Genomic DNA, 11,089 nt, shown 5'->3' with positions numbered 1-11,089 from the left:
GCATATCAGTCCTCCCTCTTCTATCTTTGGAAATGGTTTTACCATTTTCAACACTCGAAATCACTGTACAAATGTCTGATAAGCCTGCACCGTTTAAATCAATCTGGAATCAATTTGAATTCCCATCACAATTATCAATGGTGCATGAGTTGTCAGTCACCCGTAATCTATACTCGCACAAACAAAACCTCACTCCACACATGACAAAGAATGAGTAAAAGATCATGCTGCTAATCTACTCTACACTTCACACTTAGACATAGATTATCACTTGATTCCTTTTGGTAATACAGATGTGGGCGTAGCGCTGGGACAAATCTGTGGATTAGGCCGTCCGACAGAGCCGGAATCTAAAAACAACCAGTCATAAATGTCATTATTCATCTCATCGTCATAGGCGGGGGGGCCGTTGAAAGCGGATATCCGAAACTTTTATTTGAAACTTGTTTCATTGCGTAGCTTCCAACCAATAACCGAAGTTTGAAATCATATTCCAGACACGATGACTTGTTAAATGGACTTTACAGCAAGGAATCCTGCCTCAATTAACTGACCTTCTAACAATCTGTACTAAAGGATTTTGCGGCCCTACGTCTTACCATGATACATTTATCACAACGGCCTTTCACCGCATCATGACCACACAGATACAAAACTTATTTAAATCTGAAAAATACCAAACGGACGAGGGCTTCTGTATTTATGGTTCCTGTCCCGTATCCGGGTGTATTTTGTTTTTCCCAAGAAACTGTTAGGCCTTTCGTATTGCAAACAATCAACAGTCATCAAGTTATAGGATAGTCTTGCCAATTCATTATTAATACACTAAACTATAACAAAAGTCGTGCCTCTTGCCTTCTCTCTGTACATAAATCATCAATTCCCCCTTTATAGATTTGAACAGGTTCGTGCTCTTAACAGCTGTAGGACCACAGGTAAGCAGAAGTTAATAGAACCATTCAAAAATGACAATCAAGGTCTGCTCACCTGCTGACTCCCTTTGCTGAAGAATTTGCTGTTCTGTGACGCCAACTGATAGGATAGATTCTCTGCCAGAGAGGAGACCAGAAGTAGGAATGACAACGGAAAGGAGTTGACTTTGTTTATTTGGCACGAGCTGCTCGGATCACACCATCAATTCAGGACAAACTGACGAGCATAAGTGAAGACTCTTTCTCTCACGACGTGCTTAAATACAGTAGCTGGACATGTAAAACATAGAATGCACAGAATCGTTTCCTTAAAGGGTCTCAGTGGTCAGTGCACTGATACAGTAGAACGTACAAACAGGTGAACAAGTCGTTACTCATGTAAGTCCCTTATTAGTGCATGTTTTCCTCTCTTACTGTCTCCTAAGAGTCTGGGCTCGAGGGCGTTCCCCAGTCTATATTCGCTCTCAGTGGGGCCTCGCTGCATGACCTCTTGACCTCACGGAGACTCAAGCTTCAAGTACATACAAAATCTGCCCTAACGTGTGTCTAAGGCCACTGGGTCACCAACAAACACGAAGCATGTCTTCTATCATCATGTATAAAACATCTTTATTTCTCCTTATTTAATCAGTAAAACACTATTTAGTTGATCACATTCAGTGGAACTGAGATCAAAGACAGGATTGTTGTTTGTCAACAATTAAAACAAAACAAACATTCTACACACAGCAATATTTACAAACACTGGTATATCAATTCCAACTGTATACAGTTCAATCTTCAATGACATCTATTTGAGCACAGTGTGTGAGAGTGTGTGTGGGCGATTCTACCTGACACAGGGACACGGAGGAGTTATAAACCCTGAACCCAGGATAGAGGGGCTCAGTGAATGTGCTGTGGAATGTGTGCAGGTGGGTCAGTGTGTCAGAGGAGACTGTGTAGAAGGACAGAGTGTCGGCTGGCCAGTCCAGATACACTCCTACTCTGTGGGAGCTGGAGGGGGGGGCAGGTATGTCAGTGCTCTTATTATTGTGACAGGCAGAGTAGTAACTGTTATCATCACAGTTCAGACTCCAGGACTTGTTATTGTTTCCAAGCACACAGTCATCGCCCACTCCTCTCTTGCTGATTCCTTTATATGTCACTGCTATATTAACCAGTCCTCCACTCCACTCTGCCTCCCAGTAACAGCGCCCAGACAGACCCTCTCTACACAGCACCTGTGGACAGTAGTCAAATCTCTCAGGGTGATCAGGATACGGCTGCTTCTCTCTCCTCCTTGTCACCTTTCTGTTCTCCTCAGACAGAGAGAGTTCTCTGTGTGCTGTGTTTGGGTCCAGTGTGAGCTCACAGGCATCTGATGGGGGAGACCAAGACACAATATATTACTGATCATCATCATTCACATTAGAATGTCTCCCTCTTCCTGCCCTCCCCCTTTCATTCTCTCTCTCTCTCTCTCTCTCTCTCTCTCTCTCTCTCTCTCTCTCCCTTCCTCTCTCTCCCTCCAAAGACATAATCTCTCATCTCCTTACCCCTGATATGCCCCCATCACTCCATTTTACTATTCTCCTCCTGTTCCCTTCACATTTATTCCCCCCCCCCCTCTCTCTCTCTCTCTCTCTCTCTCTCTGTCTCTCTCTCTCTCTCCACCCATCCTCAGTCTCTCTCTCTCTACCCTTCCTCTCACTCTCTTTCTATCTCTATTTCTGTTCTGGAGCTTAGGTAAGGAGGGGGTGAAAGGTGGAGAGGAAAAGAGAAGAGGAGAAGAGGGGCAGTGGGGTGGAGGAGATCAGAGGAGGGGAAGAGGGGAGGAGAGAAGGAGAGGAAGAGGGGAGGAGAGAGGAGAGGAGAGGGAGGAGGGGAAGAGGGGAGGAGAGGGAGGAGGGAAAGAGGGGAGGAGAGTGAGGAGGGGAAGATGGGAGGAGAGGAGAGGGAGGAGGGGAGCAGAGGTGAGGGAGGAGGGGGAGAGGAGAGCAGAGAGGAGGACAGAGGAGGAGAGAGGAGGAGCAGAGAGGACAGAGAAGGAGAGGAGGTCAATACAGGAGGAGAGGGGAGCGGGGGGAGAAGGGAGTGGAGGAGGAAGGAGGGGAGGACAGGAGGAGAGGGGAGTGGTGAGGGAGAGGAGAGGGTGGGATCTATGAGAGGCTGTCTAGGGCAAAACTACTGAAACACTTGCTGCTCATACACACACTCATCACTTGTGTTACCCCATGAAACACTCACACATCCAGTCATCAGTCCAAATTCTTTTACTCTCTTCCAAATGAATGAATTGCTCATTAAAATGACTTTTAATCTATTTTAAAGTGTTGATTCAGGATGTATTGGCAGTATAATAATAGTAATAATAATAATAGTACTAAAGCACAAGTGATGAGTGTATGTGTATGAGCAAGTGTTTCAGTAGTTTGGCACTAGACGGTGTCGTGGGAGATTAATTATGGGACAGCTAGGCAAGCAACCTAGGCAGGGTTACACCAGGTTAGATTGTTGGGCCTAAGATGGCTGACTACTACGCAGTTCATAAAACTCCACTCTAAACTTGATTAAACCAGAACAAGAGGAAATATGTTGGGAGAAGTGGTTTGGCAAACTTATGATGGGAAAAGGATGTGTAGCCTGAGTAGATGTCAAGTCAAAGATGAGTTTGAACTTTACTTTGGGGTTTAGAGAAAATGCACGGGGAAAACAGAAAGAAGGGAGGTGACAATTTCACTGTGGACCAACGAGACGCAGCAGCGGAACACACGTGCAACAAAGGGTAACAGGTGCCTAAGTAGGTATAAAGCAGAAAAGAAAGAAGTGTTCGAAACGCCACAGGGAACGCTGAGAATAGCTCGCGCTGCGTGCATGGAGTGTTGCGCAATCGGGATCATCTACGGAGTCTGGAGAGGCAGCCGGTAAGAAAAGAAGCGTTCAATCGTGTTTCAAATTTGACCTCCATCGAAGTCTGCCGCTGCTCCTGAATCGTGGCTTGTGCTAAAAAGAGTTAGTGCTGCAGCGACTGTCTGCTACTGGCTTCCGGTTTTAAGTGGGCATGAGATTGTTAGTTATTTGTAAATTGCCAAATGACTATTTTGGTTTACACTGACCATTGTAAAAGAATGTTGCACGAATTTGCACTTCGATTTGCATTTTACATTTAAACTGTTAAACTTTCATCTGCATTTTCAAAGTGTTTTCTACAGTAGTTTAATTCAAACTAAGTAACTAACTATTTAAAGCATTTCTTTTCACGGGTTGATGTCTGTGAGCTGTTACTGTGTACTGCTGGGGTTTTATGTAAGCTATGTTTCTGTTTGTCTAAAGGTTTTTGACCTAATTGGCTGATTGCTATTGAACTGACCAAAGAGCTGCTGATTTGAAAATAAAAAGAGAAGTGGAAACGTAGCTACTGCCTGGGACTCAGTCATTCAGTCATTCAAGTAGGGAGGGAGGGTGGGGGAGAGAGAGAGTAGGGAGGGAGGGTGGGGGGGAGAGAGTAGGGAGGGAGGGTAGGGAGGGAGGGTGGGGGGAGAGAGTAGGGAGGGAGGGTGGGGGGGAGAGAGTAGGGAGGGAGGGTGGGGTCGAGAGAGTAGGGAGGGAGGGTGGGGGGAGAGAGTAGGGAGGGAGGGTAGGGAGGGAGGGTGGGGGGAGAGAGTAGGGAGGGAGGGTGGGGGGAGGGTGGGTTGGTGGGGGGAGAGAGTAGGGAGGGAGGGTGAGGGGAGAGAGATAGAGTAGGGAGGGAGGGAGGGGGGGAGAGAGTAGAGAGGGAAGGTGGGGGGGAGAGAGTAGAGAGGGAGGGTGGGGGGGAGAGAGTAGGGAGGGAGGGTGGGGGATAGAGTAGGGAGGGAGGGTGGGGGGGAGAGAGTAGGGAGGGTGGGTGGGGGGGAGAGAGTGGGGAGGGAGAGTGGGGGGGAGAGAGTAGGGAGGGAGGGTGGGGGGAGAGAGTAGGGAGGGAGGGTGGGGGAGAGAGTAGGGAGGGAGGGTGGGGGGAGAGAGTAGGGAGGGAGGGTGGGGGGAGAGAGTAGGGAGGGAGAGTAGGGAGGGAGGGTGGGGGGAGAGAGTAGGGAGGGAGGGTAGGGAGGGAGGGTGGGGGGAGACAGTATGGAGGGAGGGTGGGGGGAGAAAGTAGCGAGGGAGGGTAGGGAGGGAGGGTGGGAGGAGAGAGTAGGGAGGGAGAGTAGGGAGGGAGGGTGGGGGGAGAGAGTAGGGAGGGAGGGTGAGAGAGTACATTTACATTTATTCATTTAGCAGACACTTTTCTCCAAAGCGACTTCCAAGAGAGAGCTTTACAAAAGAGCACAGGTCACTGATCATAACACTGAGACGCCCCAAACATTGCGGGGAGCCAAACAAGAAGCATACATTGTGAAAAACCTAAATAAGTGCCAGAAGGAAGAACCATAAGAGCTTGTCGTTGAGTAAGTTACAATTAAACAACATGAACCTCAAAAAAGTGCAAGAGTGTACCTGTAGAAAAAACAAGCAACAGTAAAAATATATTTCACAGCGAGTACGATCATTTTAAATCAGTTACAGTTAACCAACAAGAGCAACAAGTCTCTAAGTAAGAGTCATTGTGATCCTGGAGGAAACTAAAATCAGGTCCAGCAAATCATCCTTAAGTACCGTTAACTCCCGGAACAAGTGCGTCTTGAGCCTTTTCTTGAAGGTGGAGAGACAGTCAGTGTCTCTGATGGAGGTGGGGAGGTGATTCCACCATTGGGGGGCCAGACAGGAGAAGAGCTTGGGTTGGGAGCGGGTGCTCTTGAGCGGTGGGACCACCAGACGGTTGTCAGAAGAAGACCGTAGGTGGCGGGGGGGGGGGGTGTAAGGCTGGAGGAGAGACTTGATGTAGTCGGGAGCAGTCCTGTTCACCGCTCGGAAGGTCAGTACCAGAGTCTTGAATCTGATACGGGCCGTGATGGGAAGCCAGTGGAGGGAGATGAGGAGTGGGGGGAGAGAGTAGGGAGGGAGGGTGGGAGAGTAGGGAGGGAGGTGAGAGAGTAGGGAGGGAGAGTAGGGAGGGAGGGTGGGGGGAGAGAGTAGGGAGGGAGGGTGGGGGGAGAGAGTAGGGAGGGAGGGTGGGGAGAGAGAGTAGCGAGGGAGGGTAGGGAGGGAGGGAGGAGAGAGTAGGGAGGGAGAGTAGGGAGGGAGGGTGGGGGGAGAGAGTAGGGAGGGAGGGTGAGAGAATACATTTACATTTATTCAGACGCTTTTCTCCAAAGCGACTTCCAAGAGAGAGCTTTACAAAAGAGAGTAGGGAGGGTGGGGGGGAGAGAGTAGGGAGGGAGGGTGGGGGGAGAGAGTAGGGAGAGAGAGAGTAGGGAGGGAGGGTAGGGAGGGTGGGGGGCAGAGAGTAGGGAGGGAGGGTGGGGGGGAGAGAGTAGAGAGGGAGGGTGGGGGGAGAGAGTAGGGAGAGAGAGAGTGGGGAGGGAGGGTGGGGGGAGAGAGTAGGGAGGGAGTGTGGGGAGGGAGGGTGGGGAGAGTGGGAAGGGGGGGGAGAAAGTAGGGAGTGAGGGTGGGGGAGAGAGTAGGGAGGGAGGGTGGGGGAGAGAGTAGGGAGGGAGTGTGGGGAGGGAGGGTGGGGAGAGTGGCAGTGTGGGGAAGAAAGTAGGGAGGGAGGGTGGGGGAGAGAGTAGGGAGGGAGGGTGGGGGGAGAGAGTAGAGAGGTAGGGTGGGGGGAGAGAGTAGGGAGAGAGAGTACGGAGGGAGGGTAGGGGGAGAGAGTAGGGAGGGAGGGGGGAGAGAGTAGGGAGGGAGGTTAGGGAGGGAGGGTGAGGGGAGAGAGTAGGGAGGGAGGGTAGGGGGAGAGAGTAGGGAGGGAGGGTGGGGGGAGAGAGAGTAGGGAGGGAGGGTGGGGGGAGAGAGTAGGGAGGGAGGGTGGGGGGAGAGAGTAGGGAGGGAGTGTGGGGAGGGAGGGTGGGGGGAGAGAGTAGGGAGGGAGGGGATCACACTAGACACACAGTGTATATTCAAGTGGGTAATACTGTCATATTACTGGTCCTAAATGTAGTGTTTCCAGTGTGTGTGTGTGTGTGTACATGTGTGTGTGTGTACATGTGTGTGTGTACATGTGTGTGTGTGTGTACGTGTGTGTGTGTAAATGTGTGTGTGTCTGTGTGTCTGTGTGTGTGTGTGTGTGTCTATAGGGCCACTGGGTCACCAACAAACACACAGCATGTCTTCTATCATCCTGTATAAAACATCTTTATTTCTCCTTATTTAGTCACTAAGACACTATTTAGTTCATCACATTCAGTGGAACTGAGATCAAAGACAGGATCAGAATCAGAATCAGAATGGGATTTATTCGCCATGAGAGTTTGCACAGACAAGGAATTTGCTTTGGCAGGAAGGTGCATACAATAAACATATACCTAAAATTTAAATATGTGGACTATCTATACTAAGGGTACATAAACTTGGATTGTTGTTTGTCAACAATGAACCCGTTAAGGAGTAGCATCACACGTGTGCGATAGTTCGAAAGCCGCACAGAGTAACGTCGCACGTGTGATTCTGAACATTCCAACCCACTATTTTCCGATAGACAAAAACGACATGACAAACGCTGTAGTATGGCTTCAAAATGTACAGTTAGGAGGCTAACAAGTAACGCTAGCAGGTAGTAGCATTGCTACGAGTATTATGCTAGGTTGCTAGGTAACGGAAGCTAACTAAAGCTAGCTAGCTTCCGTTTTGGAAAAATAACTCACTCTGGTGGAAGCGTCGGTAATATTTAGAGATATTAATCATATTTAATATCAGTAATATTTACATCTAAAGGTTAAAACAAAACAAACATTCTACACACAGCAATATTTACAAACACTCTGGGATATCAATCACAACTGTATACAGTTCAATCTTCAATGACATCTATGTGAGCACAGTGTGTGAGAGTGTGTGTGGGCTATTCTACCTGACACAGGGACACTGAGGAGTCAGAGTTATAAACACAGAACCCAGGATAGAGGGGCTCAGTGAATGTGCTGTGGAATGTGTGCAGGTGGGTCAGTGTGTCAGAGGAGACTGTGTAGAAGGACAGAGTGCCGGCCGGCCAGTCCAGATACACTCCTACTCTGTGGGAGGGGGGGGCAGGTATGGCAGTGCTCTTCTTATTGTGCCTGGCAGAGTAACTGTTATCATCACAGTCCAGACTCCAGGACTTGTTATTGTATCCAAGCGCACAGTCATAACCCTCTCCTCTCCTGCTGATTCCTTTATATGTCACTGCTATATGAACCCCTCCTCCACTCCACTCTGCCTCCCAGTAACAGCGCCCAGACAGACCCTCTCTACACAGCACCTGTGGATCGTCCTCAAATCTCTCTGGGTGATCATCAGGATACGGCTGCTCCTCTCTCCTCCTTGTCACCTTTCTGTTCTCCTCAGACAGAGAGAGTTTTCTCCATGCTGTGTTTGGGTCCAGTGTGAGCTCACAGGCATCTGATGGGGGAGACCAAGACACAATATATTACTGATCATCATCATTCACATTAGAATGTCTCCCTCTTCCTGCCCTCCCCCTTTCATTCTCTCTCTCTCTCTCTCTCTCTCTCTCTCTCTCTCTCTCTACCCATCCTCACTCCCCCTTTCATTCTCTCTCTCTCTCTACCCATCCTCACTCTCTCTCTCTCTCTTCACTCTCTCTCTCTCTCTACCCATCCTCACTCCCCCTTTCATTCTCTCTCTCTCTCTCTACCCATCCTCTCTCTCTCTTCACTCTCTCTCTCTACCCATCCTCACTCTCTCTCTCTCTCTTCACTCTCTCTCTCTCTACCCTGCTCTCTGTCCCTCCCCCTCTCTCTCTCTTCCACTCTCCCTCTCTTCCTTTCATTCTCTCATTCTGTTCTCCCTCCCTCACATGCTACCTCTCTCCCTCCAAATCTCTCTTTCCATCATCCCTCATCTCCTTACCCCTGATATGCCCCCATCACTCCATCTTTCTAGGGAGGAGGGGAACAGGGGAGGAGAGGAGAGGGAGAAGTGAAGAGAGGGAGGAGGGGAAGAAGGGGAAGAGGGGAGGAGAGCAGAGGGAAAAGGAAGAGAGGAAGAAGGGAGAAGAGGAAGAAGGGGAAGAGGGGAGGAAGGGAGGAGAGGAAGAAGGAGAAGAGGGGAGGAGGGGAAGAGGGGAGGAGGGGAAAAAGGGAGGAGAGGAAGAAGGGGAAGAGGGGAGGAGGGGAAGAAGGGAGGAGAGGAAGAAGGGGAAGAGGGGAGGAGAGGAAGAGGAGAGCAGAGGGAAGAGGGGGAAAGGGGAGGAGAGGGAGGAGGGGAAGAGGAGAGGAGAGCAGAGGAGGAGAGGAGAGCAGAGGGAAGAGTGGAAGAGGGGAGGAGGGGAAGAGAGGAGAGGGAGAAGGGGAGGAGGGGAGCAGAGGAGAGGGGAAGAGGGGAGGAGAGGGAGGAGGGGAAGAAGGGAAGAGGGGAGGAGAGGAAGAGGGGAAGAGGGGAGGAGAGGGAGGAGGGGAAGAGGAGAGCAGAGGAGGGGAGGAGGGAAGAGGGAGGAGGAGAAGAGGAGAGGGAGAGGGGAAGAGGGGAGGAGAGGAAGAGGGGAAGAGGGGAAGAGGAGAGCAGAGGAGGGGAAGAGGGGAGGAGAGGAGGGGAAGAGGGGAGGAGAGCAGAGGGAAGAAGGGAAGAGGGGAGGAGAGGAGGGGAAGAGGGGAGGAGAGCAGAGGGAAGAAGGGAAGAGGGGAGGAGGGAATAGGGGAGGAGAGGAGGGGAAGGGGGAGGGGAAGAGGGGAGGAGAGGGAGGAGGGGAAGAGGAGAGAAGAGGGAGGGGAAGAAGGGAAGAGGGAAGGGAGGAGAGGAAGAGGGGAAGAGGAAAGAAGAGGGAGGAGGGGAAGAAGGGAAGAGGGGAGGAAGGGAGGAGAGGAAGAGGGAGGAGGGGAAGAGGAGAGGAAGAGGAGAGGAAGAGGGAGGGGGGGAAGAGGGAGGAAGGGAAGAGGAGGGGAAGAGAGGGAGGAGAGCAGAGGGAGGAGGGGAAGAGAGGGAGGGAAAGAAGGGAAGAGGGGAGGAGGGGAAGAGGGGAGGAGGGGAGAGGGAGATGGGGAAGAGGGGAGGAGAGAGAGGAGGGGAAGAGGAGAGCAGAGGGAGGGGAACAGGGGAGGGGAAGAGGAGAGAGAGGGAGGGAGGAGGGGAAGAGGAGAGAGAGGGAGGAGGGGAAGAAGGGAAGAGGGGAGGAGGGGAAGAGGGAGGAGAGGAAGAGGGAGGAGGTGAAGAAGAGAGCAGAGGGAGGGGAGGGGAACAGGGGAGGGGAGGGAGGAGGGGAAGAGGAGAGAGAGGGAGGAGGGGAAGAGGGGAGGAGAGCAGAGGAGGGGAAGAGGGGAGGAGAGAAGAGGAGAGAAGAGGGAGGAGGGGGAGAGGGAGGAGGGGAAGAAGGGAAGAGGGGAGGAGAGGAAGAGGGGAGGAGGGGAAGAGGAGAGGAGGGGAAGAGGAGAGGAGAGGGAGAAGGGGAAGAGGGGAGGAGAGGAAGAGGAGAGCAGAGGAGGGGAAGAGGGAAGAGGGGAAGAGGGGAGGAGAGGGATGAGGGGAAGAGGAGAGGAGGGGACGAGGGGAGGAGAGGAGAGGGAGAAGGGGAGGAGAGGAAGAGGAGACGAGGGAGGGGGGGAAGAGGGGACGAGGGGAGGAGAGGAAGAGGAGAAGAGGGAGGAGGGGAAGAAGGAAAGAGGGGAGGAAAGGAAGAGAGGAAGAGGAAAGAAGAGGGAGGAGGGGAGGAGGGGAAGAAGGGAAGAGGGGAGGGGAAGAGGGGAGGAGAGGGAGGAGGGGAAGAGGGGAGGAGAGCAGAGGGAGGAGGGGAAGAGGGGAGGAGAGGGAGGGGAAGAAGGGAAGAGGGGAGGAAGGGAGGAGAGGAAGAGGGGAAGAGGAGAGAAGAGGGAGGAGGGGAAGAAGGGAAGAGGGGAGGAGAGGAAGAGGGAGGAGGGGAAGAGGAGAGGAAGAGGAGAGGAAGAGGGAGGAGGGGAAGAGGAGAGGAGAGGGAAAAAGGGAAGAGGGGGAGGGAAAGAAGGGAAGAGGGGAGGAGGGGACGAGGGGAGGAGAGGAAGAGGAGAAGAGGGAGGAGGGGAAGAGGGGAGGAGAGGGAGGGGAAGAAGGGAAGAGGGGAGGAAGGGAGGAGAGGAAGAGGGAGGAGGGGAAGAGGAGAGCAGAGGGAAGAGGGGAGGAGAGGAAGA

General features: G+C 51.8%; 1 protein-coding gene across 2 annotated transcripts in view; it reads right to left on the bottom strand.

Annotated features, from left to right (window-relative positions):
* Positions 1 to 1,538: 1,538 nt before the first annotated feature.
* Positions 1,539 to 11,089, bottom strand: part of LOC136933009 (protein NLRC3-like) — a 120,578-nt gene continuing 111,027 nt past the window's right edge. The window contains exon 12 of one of the 2 annotated variants that reach the window (XM_067228360.1): positions 1,539 to 2,292. In XM_067228360.1, the coding sequence (XP_067084461.1) occupies positions 1,706 to 2,292 (587 nt within the window). In that variant the 3' untranslated portion in view covers positions 1,539 to 1,705. Of the gene's footprint in view, positions 2,293 to 7,656; positions 8,373 to 11,089 lie in introns of those variants that run through there. The other variant, XM_067228368.1, reaches the window with a different exon arrangement.

Source organism: Osmerus mordax, chromosome 2, assembly GCF_038355195.1.
Source record: "Osmerus mordax isolate fOsmMor3 chromosome 2, fOsmMor3.pri, whole genome shotgun sequence".
Classification (NCBI taxonomy): Eukaryota; Metazoa; Chordata; class Actinopteri; order Osmeriformes; family Osmeridae; genus Osmerus; species Osmerus mordax.
Note: the sequence above shows the minus strand (reverse complement) of the source record. Positions and strands in the feature narration are given on the sequence as shown.